This window comes from Catharus ustulatus, chromosome 5 (genome assembly GCF_009819885.2).
Source record: "Catharus ustulatus isolate bCatUst1 chromosome 5, bCatUst1.pri.v2, whole genome shotgun sequence".
In the NCBI taxonomy this organism is placed as follows: Eukaryota; Metazoa; Chordata; class Aves; order Passeriformes; family Turdidae; genus Catharus; species Catharus ustulatus.
In genome coordinates, this window is record NC_046225.1 from 4,063,748 (window position 1) to 4,082,238 (window position 18,491).

The 18,491-nt window shown below is 42.5% G+C and overlaps 1 protein-coding gene across 2 annotated transcripts; it reads right to left on the reverse strand.

Annotated features, from left to right (window-relative positions):
* Positions 1-1,520: 1,520 nt before the first annotated feature.
* QRFPR (pyroglutamylated RFamide peptide receptor) lies at positions 1,521-12,746 on the reverse strand. Of its 2 annotated transcripts, none has more exons than XM_033061144.1 (6): positions 12,103-12,746; positions 6,571-6,729; positions 5,932-5,993; positions 4,939-5,174; positions 4,490-4,534; positions 1,521-3,618 (listed from the first exon to the last, which is right to left on the reverse strand). In XM_033061144.1, exons 1-6 carry the CDS (start codon positions 12,440-12,442, stop codon positions 3,615-3,617), a joined length of 846 nt encoding a protein of 281 aa, XP_032917035.1. In that variant the 5' UTR covers positions 12,443-12,746; the 3' UTR covers positions 1,521-3,614. The 2 variants fall into 2 exon arrangements, with proteins under 2 accessions (XP_032917035.1, XP_032917034.1); XM_033061143.1 differs by having other exon boundaries at positions 4,490-4,587.
* Between the last annotated feature and the right edge of the window lie 5,745 nt (positions 12,747-18,491).

Here is an 18,491-nt window from a genome sequence, read left to right on the forward strand (position 1 = left end):
CAACTTTTCTAACACTCAGATGAGCTCAAATCCGTAGAAAATAGCTTATATGATTATCTTGGCATCTGTCCAAGTCAACAGCTCTACTAAAGCCTCTACTTACACCTTTTATCTTTTTTTCTTTTTTTTCCTCCTGGGCAATAATAATCTAAGCCTCCTCTTATGAGAGTATTTCTCTCATTTCTCAGGTGTCCCTTTCACTTTGCTGGATCACAGTTTCAACAGCTTCTGCCATGCTCAAAGACTCTGCCAGCAGCACATCCAAGCACTGCACATGAGCTAATCCTGTAATCAGCACACAGAAAAGGCTAACAGGTCTCCAAGCTGAGAATTTCTGTCCTTAATCCCTGGATGCAGGCACATCACACATCTCTGCTGCTTTGGCCATCCTTGGCAATTGGTTATTCCTTGGGACAGGCCCATAGTGGATATTTTAAATTGCTACTATCACAGTTACTGAGAGGGTTCACTCCCTTCTACTCACTGTTTTCCTTATAAATGCTCTGGTATCAGTTGAACAAGCTGACAAATCTGACACTTTTCCCTCATCCATTCAATTTCCAGAGTCTCTGTTCAGCTGAATGTGTCCTTTCAGGTTCCTGTCTTCATCAGCCTGCCAGTTCCTGGCATCATCTCACTGCAACTTAAAGGCTTAGCCCCTTGCAGCTGAGAATAAAACAAGTTTCTCTTTAATTTTACCATAATTAATTCATAACTAAGATAATAAAAAACCTGAAGAAACATTTTTCCTCAAACACCACAACAGCTTTGATAAATAGTCTCAGTTTAGGGAAATGAGTGTGGTTGTTTTTTATGTTCTCTGATAAATTCACTAGACAGGAATATTTCTGTCACTGGAAAATGGAAATAAGCACAGGCAGGCTGAGGGAAGCAGGGCTTTTCCTGGTCTGAAGTTACAGCCACACACAGGGTACAAGCCTCTGCAAGGACAGCCTGGACTCCAAACTGACACACTTCAACAGAACATCTGGTTTGGTTGGCTAAATCAAAGCTGAAGCTCTGACAGATGTAAAAAAAACATTGGGAAAATCCTGGTGGTGCTTACATCAATAATGGATCTTTTATTTCCTGCAGCCAGGACAAAATTACCTGGCTTCAAAACAACAATGCTGACAAAAATGTACAAATAATATAATTACCATTAAGAACAACATGAGAACTGTCCTTTGTATTTTGGTTTCTATTTAATCTAACCATAGCCCCATAAATCTGTGCTGAAACATTTCTACTTTAGAAGGAAGTCTAAGAAATTGGACTTTTTTTCCCCTTTCTCACCTTATTCTGTAGAGTCCTTCACATCCCAGCTCTCAGGATTACAGGAGCAGCTGGCACCTGTAACAGGTGGAATTTAACCACTAAAGAGGCACAGATAAGCTCACATGCATCTTTAAACAAAGAGAAACTCCATGAAAAGTTTACAGCAGACATCCCCTAGTGCAAAACAGCACCAACAAAGCCATAAAGGAACTTTAATGAAAATAAAATTAATACTACAACAGTTACTCATTGACACAACATTTTATGGGACATCAGAAGAAGTAGGTAAGACAAAACAAAAACATAAGATACTTGGAAGTTTTGGTTAAATGCTTGTTAAAATCTGTCACTGAAATCAGCAGCACAAATAAATAAATAGCTTACAATAAATTAGTTTTCAGTCACAGATTCTGTCCAAACACATAGTTCTCACCATCAGGCAGTTAAACTTTACATCTGCTGAGGAAAACTATTATGATAATAATCCATTAAGCTCTTAATTCCTGCCCCTCAGGACAAGTCAGGAACATTCTGTCATTGCACAGGAGTGTATCATATGGAATATAAAAATATATATGTTAATAAAGGGTGTCACAAACCCATTGCAATCTGTAGTACTTCCAAATTATACAAGGATATTTTATCCTAAGTATTCATTTATAATAAAGTGTAAAGCAGCAATGTGAAAGAATCTTAAAACTGACTGGCAGCACCAAGGTCCCATAGGTGAGGCAAGGGGTGACAAGTGAGCACTGACATTTTACAGGCTGTTAAAGGATCCCACCCAGCCTCACCTGGAGTGGCAAATTCTGCATTTCATGGCCTCATTTATGGGATCAGATCCCAGTGTGCCAGTCTAGATCACACATCCCCCCCAGTCCAACACTTGTAAACACACCTTTGCAATTTTGCAGTTTGGCCCACTGAGAGCAAAAACATTTAGAATTTATATGGATATCAACCCCACAATTTACTGGGAAACCTAAAATAACCAAGCACTGGCCCAGTTCTCAGATGGCAATTAATCCCCTTTGAAGATGATGGACAGACAAAAACACAAGCATGTCTGGTCAAAAGACCATGATATTCCATTCAAAGTCTTCTGTGAAGTCCCATCAGACTGGATGAGGCCCTTATAACCCTCCAGAAAATGGCAATACCACCCTTTCAACCCAAGAGTCATGTGTCCAAGCATGACTGCAAGTTCAATTCAGTGTTTACAGACAACACCTCCTGCATCTACACTCTCTTGTACAGCATTTTTGCAGCTCCTCCATTTTCCAGCAGAATAATGCAGTTTGCAGGGCAATACAATGGCATTTAAATTTGTACCCAAGAATTTAACTGTAAAAACAGCACAGTAATTATGCATGCATTGTTAATTATTAATATGGTAACAAAATCTGAACGTGCATGCGATGTTAAAATCCTAAATCTCTTCAGAGTCACGTTCTGGATAACTCTTCCACAATCCCTTTCATTTTTCTAAAGCAGTTCTTTCCTGAACTCAGAGCTGAGGCTGCTCTGTCCTCAAAGCTGCAGAGAGCAGACTTGCAAGTTTTCCCAAAAAGGTGCACATTCTCTCCATACTTCCTGTCTTCTGGCATTCAGCTTGTACAGTCCAGACACAGAATAAACGGAGCGAGCAGCAGTTGTTTTGTTTACCTAAAGCAGAGGGCAAACAAGCCCTAAATTAGCTCAGGACAAAAATATTTTTTTTTCTTCTGGAAATCATACAGTAATGCTGTTTTCCAAAGTTTTACTCCTTGTCTTCATAAATAAGTATTACATTTTCTCAGCCACTAGCCCAACATGATTAGAGTCCACACATCATTTCCCCCCTCATTTCAGCATGCAAAGTAGCAAACTCTTTTAAATGGCTTATTGAAATGATCACAAAGAGAATGATTTCTCCATTCCCAAACCCCTTGTGATGCTACTGTCCATTTCCTACTGCAGAGTGCACAGTCAGCTCAGAGCTGAACAGGACCAGGTGCCTTCTCAAATTCCTTTTGGAAGCTGGCTGATCACAGAACTTGACCTCGATGTTGCCATCGCTGAACGCCTCCCTCCTGCCTTCATCTGAATCCATGGCATCTCTCTGAGATGCATTTGGCTTTTTCCTCCTCATGGTAATTCCTGAGTTCCCAAGCTGTCTGCCTGGGGATGTGCTGTCTTTCACAATGCAGAAGCAGAGGGCAGACAGAAAATTTTTCTTGAAGTTCTCATTCATGAAAGCATACACAATAGGGTTGCAAATAGAATTGAAGAACCCTATGATCTGGACAATTGCAAAGATCATTTTGATTGTCACATCATCATACTCCTTCTCAAAATTACCTGGAGAGGAAAAGAAAAACATTCTGTAAGCACAGAATGTTATAAATGCTTACTACTTAGACTATTTATATCCAGTTTTAGCATTAGTAATTGAGTTTCATCAACAACATAAAATCAACATCTACTACACAGTCCTGCTTTGTATGTAGGTAGTAACAGAAACAATTGGAAGATGAAAATTTATGAGCCAAAAAGCTGACTGGCTGAATTATTGATTTATCTATTTGTGATAGGAGACAAAGAAACAGCTCCTGCCTTCAGCAAGTAGAGTACAATTACTGAAAATTTCCTCTTGCTCCTGCACAAAGGCTGCTCCAGTATCCATGGAGGAGGGGGAGATGAACAGTGGAAGACCCCTGAGCATCAGGCAAATAGCAAAAAAAGCCAACACAACAAGCATTGAGGGCATTTCCAAGCTGCTTTCAGTAAAAAGCACTGGAAAAATTCCAGCTGGATTCATTGGGCATCATCACTGTGATGTCTGGTATTTATATTTCCAATATGCCTACCTCAATAAAAGGGATGTATGTTTCATTTTAAGTTTAACTCAAAACTGTTAAGTTAAATTAAATATAATAAAAAACTTCAAGAGGTTTTATGCTCAGAAATAACTTTTACCTTCCAGCCAAGTACTTTTGACTTTTCAGCATAACAGACATGATAAGAAAAACAATCTACACAGAGATGCTCACCCCTCTAACAGTCCTGTTTTTCCTTAAGTCTTTCTTATAAGCACAACACCAACCTTTGCTAGCAGAAGGTATTCCAGAGCTGAATGCTGTAGCATCATTAACTTTTCACAACCCAACATTCCATTACTAAAAAAACCCCAAAAACCCAGACATTTTTATGAGATATGGCAGGTACTCACTGTATTCCATCATCATGTGAATCACGTGGAAAGGGGCCCAACAGACTGCAAAGAGAAACACCACTGTCACCATCATAACAATTGCTCGCTTCTTCTTCCTGAAATTGCACCAAGAATTCCACACTGAATCACTGGGAACTGGCTGGCAGTTACATATCTCTCTTCAAGTTACACCTGTGACCATGCTCTGATGGCTGTAGATGCAAATAAAACCCTCAAGGAATGCTCAGAAGGACACAATTCCCTTGGAAACAAAAGAAAAATGCATCATCACATAAATCTAGCACTTCATTTCTCTTTGCTGGGACAGCAGAACATTTTGCAGCATGACATTAGCATGTCTTGCAAGGTTTTTTCAAGTCTATTTTCAAGTCTATTCCATAGGAATAAAAAAATGAGGAAAAAAGCTTTCTCTAAGTCAAAGTTCCAAGTGTATTTTGTTTACAAACCTTGATATTTTAGACATTTCGCTCCCATGAATGGTTTGAAGAACTGAAGCATCTCCCACTCTTTTCTTAATCCAGAGTTCATAGCCAATTTTAGTGTACAAAAAAAGCATCAGCATCAGTGGAAGAAGGAAGAGTATAACAAGAATAAAGGTCGTATAGATCTTCTGATAAATGGGACTGGCCCATTCTTCCAAGCAACAAACATGCACTTTTTCATACAGAAAGTCATATTTAACCTGTAACAAATGCAAAGAAGATGAGTCACTGAGGTGTTTTTCCCCAGTGTAAAACCCAAGCATATTCAGATACTCCTTGCTCTTAATGGAATGACCAAAATTCAACAGATTTTTTGAAGTGATAAAATTCTTTCAAGCACTTCTCCACATTGAGTATCGGGCTCAATCCAAATTGACAAAGAGAGGCCGGGAGATGCTGTGATTTGCACTTCAAAGGAGACCTTGGCTACACATTTTGTAAGTAAAAAAAGAAGGATGTATAGAAACTTCACTTTAAAAAAAAAAGAAAATTATTAACATTCAGACTCACGAGCAGCAGACTCTGCCAAGCCTCCTACTTAACCTCCAAACGTGTGTGGTAACTCATCCACTCTAATGAGCAGCTAATTAATTTTAAACTAAGCACAGTTCTTCCAGATCTTGGGGAGCACTAATGATCCTGAAACAGCAATCTAAGCCCTCTACTGCTCTGTGCATCTATACACCAAAAGAAAGCCACAGTGGAGGTGACAGATGTAATTATTGTTCTTTGATGCAATTAGGGAGAGCGGGCACGACTAGTCCCTGTTGGGATTCCTTCTTCCAGTGCATGCAAGTTCCAACCCTCAGCTTTTCCCAGGCTGGTACACAGAAGCAAAGTTCCACCTCCCTTATCCCCCTCTAATTTCAGAGGAGCTGATTCAATTCCACCTAAAGGTACAGGAAGATGCAGCAAGGAGTGAGTTTAATAAGCAAACCCATATTTGACCTAACCTACCTCAAGCCGTTGCACGTACCACATGGGTGACCCAACAATAAGAGCCAGCAACCAGACTATGCCTGCAAACAAAAACATTTTTAAACACTTTGTCCAACAAGCAGCAATCAGTATGAACAGTTTAACAGCTTTGAAAAGTCAGGCAAGGCAGAAAATTGTAGCCAAGAAAAGTTTTCTGTGAGGCATACATCAGTCAACACTCAGATCAATAAGAGCATGCTCTTTTTGACATTACCGTTCTGTCTCAAACTATTTCTATTTATGATATTCCACAGGAAAAGCCACTTCATCTGCATAAGGAGCAGTAAGGAAATCTGTGTAACAATGGAAGGGCCATTTCCCTGTGACATTGCTTAAGCAGTGCTTGCACATTTTGAACCTTTCTTGAAAAAAAAAAGAAACAGCTGCTAAAGGTTTATCTTTAAGTACATTTTTGACTTCAGACGTTAAGTTGCTTGTGAGAGTTTTGAAATACTGCACTTGTAGGCACAATCCTTGAGCTATTTTATAAAGGTCAATTAACTTTGCCTCTGAAACACTGGTCAAATCAATGCCTTCTGTTCTGGCTGTGGATGGCCATGCCATCCACAATGAAGATTATTTCTCCCACACAATTACTAGAGATGCTTAAAATCTTACCAAGCATTGTGAAAGCTCTTTTATTGGTGTACTGCCACTTCATTTTTAGTGGATGCACAATTCCCTGGTGTCTTTCCACAGCAATGCAGGTCATGGTAAGAATCTCAGTGACAATAGCAGTGGACTGAACAAATGGCACCATCTTGCAAGCAAAGGCACCTGCAAAGATCAGAAAATAAAGCATGCAACAGCTCTTAACACTAGACTCCATTACTAGAAATGACAGACCAAGATTCTCAGATTTATTGTAACATCTAAACTGCTAAATCATCTGTTTAAGCCATTTGTCAAATGCAGCTCTCCAGAGCCATTCTTTATTCTTTACTGTACACTTCTGCAAAGCCAAGATGTCTAAGGACACATTCACTTGCTCTGTTAGCAGTCTGACACTCACTCCTATTTCACTTTTGACCAAGTCTTCCATCATCTGTTTTCAAACATGTCAAGTTACAAAGACACTTACTACTTTTTTCATTTTGGCAGATTACAGTCCAGTTTATGAAGGTGCTACCTGTTTAAAACTTTACCTTTTCTGCTGTTGCAAACACATTCCTTAAGCTTGTTTAGATATCAGTCTATCTGTACACTTCAGCATTTAATGCATCATCCTGTCAAGTGAGATATACAGAGGAGGCATAAAAGGAAAAATTCAACCTCTTCATCATCCTTCTGTTCTCCAAGTCTCCCTCTCTGCTGATTACCAAATTTTGTTAGTGCCACTGTCCAAACCAAATGCATTTTCCTGCCCGCATTTTCTAAGTTGTACAGATTCCTATTGTATTTATTCAAGTTTTATTGCTGCCACAGCTTTCCCAAGTCCACATTCAATTCTTAACACATTAGCCATTCTCCACTACTCATTCTCAAGTCCCAGCCATCTTGGAAAGTGGTATAAATCATTCTGTAAAAATGCCCTTTCCAATGTATTTCTCACTTAGCTGTTTTCTGACCCTGAGAGAATTTTCTGTCCATACTTCCATCACACTCTTACAGTTTAGTATCAGCTATTCACTTCAGGGTTATTTTCCTTACTAGACCAGTGTTTATATCTTACTCAGAAACAATCCATAAACTCAGAACAGCCTGAGAAATATCTGATCCAATTTTCAGTCAAGCTTTGAGATGCTATGGACACCTTAAGCAGTAACAGCATAGAAAACAGACAGAAAATTCTGAAAACTTAATCCAACCTTCCATGAAGGGAACAAGGAACAGGGAAACTTCTGCTTGCTAGGTCAGGCTGAAAGCCACTCCAGCTTACAAGAAGGAACTGGTTTGACTGAGACAGACAAAAAACCAGTTGTGTCAAATACATAAATTAAAACAATTTCAATCGAATTCTCACACTTGTGTTCAGACTTAACACAGAGCAACAGAAGACTTTAAAGGAATATTCTAGCTTACATCTTTGTTATAACCCAGCTGGTAAAAATGTGGCTGTTTGGAACATGGTTTGAAGATTATATGGCTAACAAACAAACACAAAGAACAAGAGTCCACTTCAGTGAGGTTCAGTCAAGGTTATTGAAATCTCACTCCATAAGTTTTCCCAGTGCTGGGTTAAAGGCTAAAGTGCTGGGATCACCTCAAAATCACCAGAACTGTGTTACCTTCTGCATTGGTGACAGTACAGAAAAGTGTTGAATCTTCTGAATCATTTAAGCAATGATAACACTTTAATTAATAACTTAAGGATGTATCAAAATATTTAAATTTCCACAGTGTTAGGCTTTCAGAGAACACTTCCGACAGATTGTCAGTCAAGACAGCACTGCAGCATCTGATACTGACCACTTTCCACTGGGAAAGAAAATAATTTGAAAATAACTAATTGCTTCTCTTTTTCAAGAGGCTAAAAGTATTCCTTGTGCACTGCCTGTTAAAATCTGCAGATTATTCAAGCAGTGAATAGTTTTCCCACTAATAACACATTCAAGACTGCAAATATAAATGGCATTCCCTTAAACAATGTTTTATGCCTTCATTACCAGACATTTTGCCTGGAACTATGATTTAGTCATTTCAAATATCACTTTTTCTTTTAACAAAAGTAAAAGCCTGAAACCATTCTCTGATAAAAATTAAATTGCTCCTTCCTCTGGTGAAATGCTGTTGATCAACCCCTCACACTAGAATTTCTATCACAGCTTGTAATGAGCTCTCTCCACCTCACTTGAAGCAAACTTGATTTTTCTCATATTTTGTAACTTGGGGCAGTACACATCAGTCATCACCACACAGATCCCTATGGGTGCTGCATAACTGGGCAATGCATTGTTTTACACCAGTTCTTGATACAGATGCAATGTTGAGTTCTCATCTCTCAGCGAGAATGTTTGTGTGCTCTCACACACAGAAGTTGTAAGGCAGCACACTGCTTGACCTAGGACATTTGGTAAGGAACAGAAAGCATCTTAAAAACTCAGCTGGGTAGAAGGTGTCAGTTTTTCACCAAGCCTTAAGAGAAGAGCAAAGTGTCACCTCAAGAGGCACCAGACCTGACAGCCACACACACAAGACCCACCCCTCTCCTGAGTGGCAGCTGGAGGCCAGAGGAGATACAGGAGGGCACCTCAGTATTCAGGAGGGTGCCAGATGACTCCCTACTCTCAAAGTGACAGGAAAAGTCACCCTTTGACACCTGTCTTGAGAGCACACATTCCCACTGATAAGATGCACAATGCACAAGGATGTAGCACGGTGCTGGCTGTGTGGTAAGCTCAAGTAGTGCCCTTATCTTTCACCAGGACTGTCATATCACACATCACATTAATCCTCCCATCGCCCCAGGCAGCTCTGTAAAGACAACACTCAGCTAACTAAGCAATGTCAGGAAACAAAGAAACCGCTGCAATATTTGACCCAGAGACAAAAGCCCAAATTTATCTTTAATAGTGCTGTCAGGACCACTACTGCTGCCTCCCATCTATGACTATATGAAAGCAAGTCCTCAGCTGCTTCAGTTTGCACCAAGACACACTGGTACTGCTGTAGGCATCCATTTACTCCCACTTGAGCTCCCATTTCATCCTTCTTACCAATAAAAATGATCCCAGAGATCATTTATGACAAAGCCACAGTCTTCATTTTCTTCTGCATTACAGAGAGATGAGCATGCCAGATTTTCATTCAAAGCTCCTCTAGAAATGACAGCCATTTCAGCTGCAAAGTTTAAATTTGGAAATTAAATCATATATTACCACTATCACACTCACACAGCTACACAGATTCTTGAAGAGATCAGAGAATCAAAAGCAGGACCAATTCAAATTTATTTTTAGTGAACATGGTGCTGCTTCCAGTTGCTACCCTTATAAAAGCTCTGTGTTAGTGCTGCTTGATCATCAGGCAAAGTGGGGAACACAGATTTTTAACTGCAGGTGAAGTACAGAGTGTATAAGTGAAAATGCTATGGAAAAAGTCACTGTTTCAGCTGCTCTGAAACTGTGGCTGTTCTTTTGTTTGCATTAGAGTGTTTGCAGTTCTCTCCTTCCCTCTCCCTTTCTTCTGTGGGTTTCTGAAAGGGAAGAAACACACACATACATACACAGGCATGGAAGTAACCAGTTCTAAATTAAAGACAGGTACAAAACATACACAGCTCACACTGCCTTGTTTTAGTGAAGCAAATAAATCAAGATATAAAGTGACAAGGCTCAGAATCCCCAGTAAATTTCTAGCATCAAGTGTCTCAGGATGAACCACTTTGTCCACCAAGGATACATCACAAGTCAAAGCACCTTTTTTGTAACAGAGTTGGATCGTGCACTACTGGGTGATGTTGCACTACAATGGATGAGAGTAAGATTTTTTCAGACTCCAAAATGAAAGGCAAAAGGCATTAAACCAGTTAAGCTGGCAAGGAAAAGACTCCTCCAGGACTGGCAGGCTCTGATTTGCAGTACAATTGTAGTCACCATTCACGCTTCACCGTGTAAGCATCAGCAATCAGATACCCTTGGGATACCATCAGTTCATGTATTTGTTTTCCTCAAATTTATTTCTCACCCCCCATCTCACAGAGTAAAGGGTTAAACACCCATCAGTGATATTACTTAATGTCCTCCCAACACTGTATCTGTTGAAGTTCATGATTTCACCAGATCAAAAGACCTACAGATGGACTTGTAGTGAAAATGCCAGAGCACAGCAAAGAGGGCAGCAAAAAGTACAGTAACCCCCAGAGAACAGTGTACTTTAGCTACCCAAATACTGAATATCTGAAGAGATTTGTGGTAACTATGCCAGACCTTTTACATTCTAGATTTCTGTCAGGCACCCTCAGCAACAAAGTGTAAATAAAGACATTGATATTTTCCCCTATGCTGCTCCACATGCCCATGCCCTATCTCCTGCAATTCACCCCACATGGAAGCTTCAGTTGATTCTGATCAGATTTTTGGGAAGATCAGAGCCTTCCTTAGGAGAGAGAAGAATCACAGATCTTCCCCAAAACAGCTCATAAGAAAATAGCACAGTTGTCCTTACTATCAGTAAGTCCCAGGAGCTTTGTATTCACCAGCTCCCACTGAAGTTTCTGTAATAAAACCCATTTCTCACATGTGCTCCAAGTCTCCTCCAACCTGTCCATTCCCACCCAGCATTCTAGTCTGGGAAGATCTGGAATTAAATCTCTGATAATAACCTTCACTGTCTCCAAACAACAGAAACACAGTTAGCCTTGGAAATTGAAACATAAATGTGTCACTTTATCAACATCTTTTCTGATCGTTTTGAAATAGTCTGAAAAATATTTCAATTTGTGGCTATACAAGATGTTGGCTACAATTTGCTGCAAAATCATTCCTTTTATTTTTCCACTTACTGTCAAACACCGTTTTAAGAACTAAAAAAAAGCAAGATAAATACCATATACAGTTCTACTGCACCTTTCTCTGCTTGCTCTTTACTACTTTGGAATTGGGATGAATAGAAAAGGTTAAGGAAATCCTTCTTTCTTGGCATCAGGAAGGCTTTATGAAAAGGTTTTTAACATCAACAGGAAGACAACATAAGTCCCAAGAAAAAAGAAATACAGAAAAATTAAAACTATGCATTATTTCAGCATAAATTCTCCATGTTGTCTCAGCCACCTGTTCCTCCAAGAAAATTCTTTTTCCTCACAAAAGGTTAAGGAGGTCTATCCACGGGCTGACAGCTGTCAGAGGAACTTAAGCTCTATAAAGACTGATATCTCACTTGCCAGACAGATTTCATTACTTAGCGGGAAAAGCAAAAATAAAACCAAAAAAAAAAAGAGATAAAGCAGTACGGCAAGGCTCCCTGGCCAGCTCCACACAACGAACCGCTCCCCACACGCACGGCGCAACTTTTAAGGAATACAAAAGCAGGAAAGCGCACCGGGTTATTCTAACACAACGTGAGGGACGGATGGAGAAGGGTGGGAGGGAAGGGGAAGGATCCCTCAAGGAGGGCAGGAAGGGTCCCTCAAAGAGGGCAGGCAGGAATGGTCCCGCTGCCCTCACCGCCCTCCCCGCTGCCCCCTCCCCGCAGCCCGGCCCCGGCCCTCACCGCCGAGCCAGTTGGAGGAGATGTTCTGCAGCATGGTGAAGGGCACGCAGAAGAAGGCGATGAAGAGGTCGCTGAGCGCCAGGGAGCAGATGAAGATGTTGGTGACGGTCCTCATGGCTTTGCTGCGGGTCACCACGTAGAGCACCAGGCAGTTGCCGAAGAGCGCCAGGGCGAAGATGAGAACGCAGATGAGGACGAAGGCCACCTTGGTGCGCCCCGGCAGCTCCGGGATGTACACCAGCGGCTGCAGCCCGTAGAGAGCAATGAACTGCTCCCGCGTCACGTTGTTGTCCCGCAGGAGCTGCGCGAACTGCTCCGGGGTGATGTTCAGGGACCGCATGGCGCCCGCTCGGGGACCGACACACCCCCCTCAGCCCTCAGCGCCGCCGCCCGCGCCCCGCCATGGCCGGACCACTGCTCCTCCGGCGCGCGGGCGGAGGATGGAGCGCACAGAGCCGGAGCAGCCCGCGGGCGGAGGATGGAGCGCACAGAGCCGGGAGCAGCCCGCGGGCGGAGGATGGAGCGCACAGAGCCGGAGCACCCCGCGAGCGGAGGATGGAGCGCACAGAGCCGGAGCAGCCCGCGGGCGGAGGATGGAGCGCACAGAGCCGGAGCAGCCCGCGGGCGGCGGCGGCTCCGCCCGGACACAAACTTGGAGCGGCGGCGCCACCCGCGGCCACGGCGGGCTGGAGGCGGGCCGCAGCCAATCAGCGCCGGGCGCGCGCCCGCCCCGGCCTCAGCGCTGTGGAGCGGGACGGGCGGGAGGGAGCGCGCGGGGACCCCCTCAAATCGCCTCCCCTCACGGCGCCGGGAACCCCCTCAGAGCGCCGCTGCTCTCTTACAGCCCCTCACAGCGCCGGGAACACCCCTCACAGCGCCGCTGCTCTCTTACAGCCCCTCACAGCGCTGGGAACACCTCTCACAGCCCCTCACAGCACCGGGAACCCCCTAACAGCGCCGCTGCTCTCGTACAGCCCCTCACAGCGCTGGGAACCCCTCTCACAACGCCGCTGCTCTCTTACAGCCCCTCACAGCGCTGGGAGTCCGTCAGAGCAGCCCCTCAAAGCACTGGGACTCCTTCCCAGCCGCCCCTCACAGCGCTGGGACCCCTGTCAGAGCTCCTCCCTCACAGCCCCAGGAGCTCCTCACAGTTCCCCTCACACACCTGCCTCTCCCCGCGCTGTACCCCGCAATCTCCCACTGCACTGACCCCCTCATAGCTGCCCCTCACAGCGCTGGGACCCCTTCATCGGTGTCTCCCCAGCCCAGAAATGCCCAGGGTGGATGCTGAAACTCCCAAACCAACCCCTCCTCACGTTTGGATCAGGCTGAGAAGGAAAGAGATGATGCTGTGAGGAACATGTCCCCCTGCATAAGGGCCATTCCCACCCACAGCAGGTCGGGGTGCTGCTGGTTCATGCCCACCCAAACAATTTTAGCACAGGGATTTGATCTGCCCCTTTGTTCTAACACTACTGCAGGCCATCCCCAAAGCTCAAACAGAAAAGTAGTTTTCTAGACTTCACTGAGAGCACAGGAGCTCCTGAAGAGGAGATGTGACAATTCCATCCCACACAACCTGGCTGGCGAGGCTACTCAGGTAAGGTCATGGAGGCTGCTGAGGTGCACTCGGCTAACTGGCTGCAAGAAAAATGCCTCTGCAGTTTAAACACGAATAATTATGGCAGTTAAGGTCTAACAGAGGGACCAAGTTGAAAATATGCATTGATTTCTCTTCCAGCCTAATTTATATTACCCAGCATGGCTTTCTTACTAGCACAGGTAATATTGTCTTTGTACAATATTACATTGAATTGCAACGACTAGCTTTAATCAGTCACGTAAGAAATTACCAAAAAGTATCCAGAGAAGGCAATAACAATATGGAAACCTATCCTGGCAACACTTCCCACCCCCACAGAGATAGATTTTTTCATAGGGAAACCACATCACCAGGGAGAATGCTGCAAAATTAGATTTTGTATGGAATGGATGCTCCATGCCCTGGGTGCATAACTTTACCTGTACAAGGGAACTCTAGAAAAGAATGGGAAAAGTCTAGCAAAAGCTGTCTTTTTATAGAGTTTCTGGCTTGCCAAGGAAATTTGGAGAAGGAAGAATTCACCACCAATTCATTTTCAGCAAAATAAATGTGCTCAACAAGACCAAAGATCTTTTGTTTCGTCTTTGGAAAAAAAAAATCCGTTAAGTGGAAATCAATGGAGAGAAATTCCAATGCCTGCACTAACCTGTGCTGCTCCAGTCCTCCAAGTGCTGACAACCCTCTCAAGGTGCAGGTCCATGGCAAAGACTGTCTTTATTATCCCATGGTGAGAGGAGATGTCACTTTTCTCTGGTGCAGCATTGCCATGCATTTTCCACTTGAGAAATATCATCAGGCTCCCTCTCTGACAGGCTGAGCCTTGTTCTGGAAGGCAAATGCTCATTAGACTTAGATGCTGACTTTCACATTCCCTTAGGCCTGCCTTGTTGGCTAGAAAAGCTTGCTCTTTTATTCCCATAATGATCTTGCTGAGCCTCTGCTCCCTATCACACAGACTTCTTTTGAGATTAATTTTCCCAGCACCTTCCCTTGAACTCTCCCAGGTATAGCCTGAAGCCACCTTCATGTCCTGTGTTCACACATCTTTTCCTGGTCCTCTCTTTTCCCTCTTCTCCCTCCACTTTGTGCAGAACAGAAACCTCATTTAGGAGCTCTTCTGTTAGCAAACAAACCAGACGTGTTTTCAGCAGATTTCATTCCTGTTATTGATAAAGGGCCAGGCCTGGAGGTCAGTCTGTCATCCTGGACTGCAGTGTTGTGTTGTTCATTGTAAAAAGCATCCAAGTGTGTCAGGAACAAATAAATGGGAATAAGCTCTCACCTAAATATTGCAGATATACTCTGGGTTTATGGTTAGCATGGACATTTGTTTTTTCATATATCCTCATTTTATTACTATGACTGCTCATTACAAGTAATCAAACAGCATTAAAAATGAACAACATCAACAATGGTTATTCCACAGAACATAAACAAATCTTGAAGCTGGAGGCAATGGAAGGGTGCCACTGCATCTAGTGCAGATTTAGCTGGGTTTTTTGCATGCAGAGAGAGGCACAATGCAGATCATTTCACAGATAACTTTTCCTGTCAGTACTTACCTACATGGGGAAGATAAAGGTAGGATTTACAGAAACTGTAATTTTCTTTGGGCATGATCCATCCTCTTAGCTGAAACAATAAGAGCAGAGACATCATACAGGTTGTAGGGCAAATCACTAGTAACCGTATTTGCCAGCTCCTTGACTTGGATGAAATTGCATTTGGAGTTAAAAGGGCTGAGTTACAAAAGGTGACCTCATCCCAAACCTGTTGAAATTACTGAAATGACTCCTCTGCTTCCCTGGGCTACAAATAATTGTGAAAAGTGTTTACTCTTCAGAGCAGAGCCTTACCCTGCACCCCACTGCTCCAGCTCCTGCTGCTTCCTGCAGCCACAAAGCAGAGCCCTGACTGCCCACACAGTGAAATCACCAGCCATGTCAACATGTTTTGCCTAGAACTGGAAAAAGTTTTTTCTTAACCAAAAAGGTATGAAACTGCTTTGTGGAACCTTAATTGGCATTCCTAATTCAAAGATATGAGCCCAAAATCTTCTAGTAAATAATTGATTATATGGAAACAATGCATTTCTCAGTACTCTTAACTAGAAAAAAAAAAAAAAGCCTCCTACTAATTAAGTGGCTATAAATATTTTACTTCTGTATCTCAAATCCTAGTGGAAAAAAACTTGCAAGTTGAACACAGATCACATCTTGGGTAATTCTCCTTAGGCTTCAGAAGCATTGTGTATTCTTTGGTCACTGACAGGCTGATAAGCACAGAAAGCTGTTAAATGTGTGTTGTACCAGATTGCACTCTTGTCAAAACCACTCATTGCTTTGTGTCACCAAATGCTAATTTGTTTTTTGCCTATGTGATTTATCTGCGTGACACTTCTTTCTCATTCAAAAGAGAGTGAGTTTTCTGCAGTCTGAGCAATCCTGTTAGTCAGTGAGTAACCTTTTCTCCTACAGAGGAAAGGAGCTGTACTTGCACTCTGTTTCCCTTCTAAGAGCAGGCAAAGAGATCCATGTCTGGCACCTGCGAAAAAAGGGGTGACAACAAAAAACTACATGCCTACATAGTTTTGCATAAGTTTTGACAACTGAGCATGAAGTTTGTATAAACTGTGAACAGCAGACATTTGGAACACTGACAAAGCATATACTTACTGTATAATCCTAAACCAGAAATTTTCAAACATATTCTTTTTCCCTTCCAAATCTCTACTCATACTGTCTAGCTCAGGCAAAAGAGATGGCAAAACTAACAAAGAATCCCTTTCCTCCTCCTCTTTCATTCCCTTCACGTGTCAAAATACTTTGGAAGAGACAATTCAGATCCATGTTACCAACTTCTAAACAGCCACTGCAATGAATGATTAGCAAACCTTCCTGGCCTTGGATCCTTTTTAGGATCAGTACCACAGCTTTAGGGTGCTTCTTTAAAGCAATGGGACAGCTTACCATTATCATTAGGGAATTTTAGACTAGGATTTAGGATGGCTCTTAAAATTGCCAAGGCAGCCTCTGAAACATAAATTTAGATAAAGCATTTAAATAAATAAATTTAGATAAAGCTGTTGTTGAGAATATATGTTTGGAGATAGCATTGAGGCTGAAACTTCAGCTTTAGATTTACATGCTTTTACACATTTTGCCAAACTATAAATTATCTTGGAAGAGGGAAAACTGGACACTAATTGGAGTAGAATCTTACTTGGTATCTAAGGATACAGCTCGAAGTTGGTCTTTTCAGTTAATTTTGGGTATTGTCTCATCTTCATGCATGCTTTACTTCCCATGACTTGTGGAGACAATATTTATGAAGAGAAGCATCAATCCCTAAAGCACAGTAGCACACAGGTTGGAGTGGCTGAACACAAAATAAATTTTGTTAACTTAGCACATTGGCTTAACTCCAAATGTTTTGCCTCCCACTGTGGGGCTGTGCTGATGAACACTGCTGGCTGCTAATGTTTATTCTTGTGAAGCTCGTGTCTCTGCACCTCTGGATTTAGGGATCCCCACTGAGCTTTATTATCCAGCCCCTTCCAGCAGTGAAATTAATGCATGGCACAGTGAGGACACAAACCTCACAGCCCTATGGAGCCTGCTGGTCGTACTTGATACAGCAATTCAATGACAAAACTGCATGCGTCAACTGCTCTGTGTTTAAGCTTGGGAAGCCCAACCTCACCAAGCTGCAGGTATCCAACAATTCCCTGTGGGACCCTGCCTGCCACTGTGAAGAATTAGCACAGAGACTAACTTGATGTCTCAGAGGAAAAGCAGCCACCCAGCCCAGTGCAGGCTCTTACTCACCCAAACCAAGACTTTGCTGCTCAGGCTGTTCTGACATGGTTTGATTTACAGTTTCTAGCCCAAATTGTACAGCTGGCACAGACATTGCTCCATTGAGCAAGAGGCTTTTATAATCACCTTTAGAAATTGTTCCCTTCCCTCCAAAGAAGCACATTTCTCATAGTTCCTGGTGCATGTGACACTTACCTCACTTACTCTTACCCCACCTTCCCTTGGGCTCCTTCCTTGGGTTTTCTTCCTACTGCAAATTAATACTTTTTTAACAAAGCCTGTGCTGGACTTGGAGACACTTTGACTCCTCCTGCCATTTGTCATCCCAACAGTGATGACAAGTTTAGTGAACTTGTGGAATCAAAGGAATTTAATGTACTTGCTTTTAATACTTCATTCCTTTTCTCTCCTGTTCTCTTTCCTCATGCAAATGAAGTAAAAATACAAAAATGGTCAACAGTTCCACAACTTAGAAAAAAAATGACATCTCTTATATAAAATATTTAACTTGTGAGGGTTTGGGGATTTTTTTAAGAGTGAGTTCAATTTAAAAAAATAGCTAGTGATGATGTGCAAGTAGCATTTGCTATACATGCCAAAATACTAAGCCATACATTGGTTGGGTTTTTAAGTTCCTTCTGGTGCTGAGCAGCAGCTCATCCATCCTCAATTCAGTAAATTTTTCCATTTCCATAGACAATTCCAATTGGTATTCTCTTTTATCCACATAGACAGAAAACCAGCTATTTTCTGCCACCAGTTATCAACTGCCACAGTTTGCCCAGATATGAAATTAAATTTCCTCATCTTCTGATTTAATACCAAGGCTAAACCTCGGCCCAGTCCCATTTGTTAGGGATAGTCACAAGTCCCACAACAAGCAGTGTTCTCCCTGGCCAGCCCCAAATCTATTTATGTTGTTCTTGAGAGCATCAGGAGACAATGGCAAATCTCCTCACTCCTTGCAG

Coding starts and splice junctions, on each gene's coding strand:
- QRFPR (XM_033061143.1), bottom strand. CDS start 12,442: ATGCGGTCCCTGAACATCACCCCGGAGCAGTTCGCGCAGCTCCTGCGG. Junction 6,730..12,102: donor CTCCTCCAACTGGCTCGGCG/GTGAGGGCCGGG, acceptor TGATCTTTGCAG/GTGCCTTTGCTTGCAAGATG. Junction 3,619..4,489: donor TCACATGATGATGGAATACA/GTGAGTACCTGC, acceptor TTTCCTCTCCAG/GTAATTTTGAGAAGGAGTAT.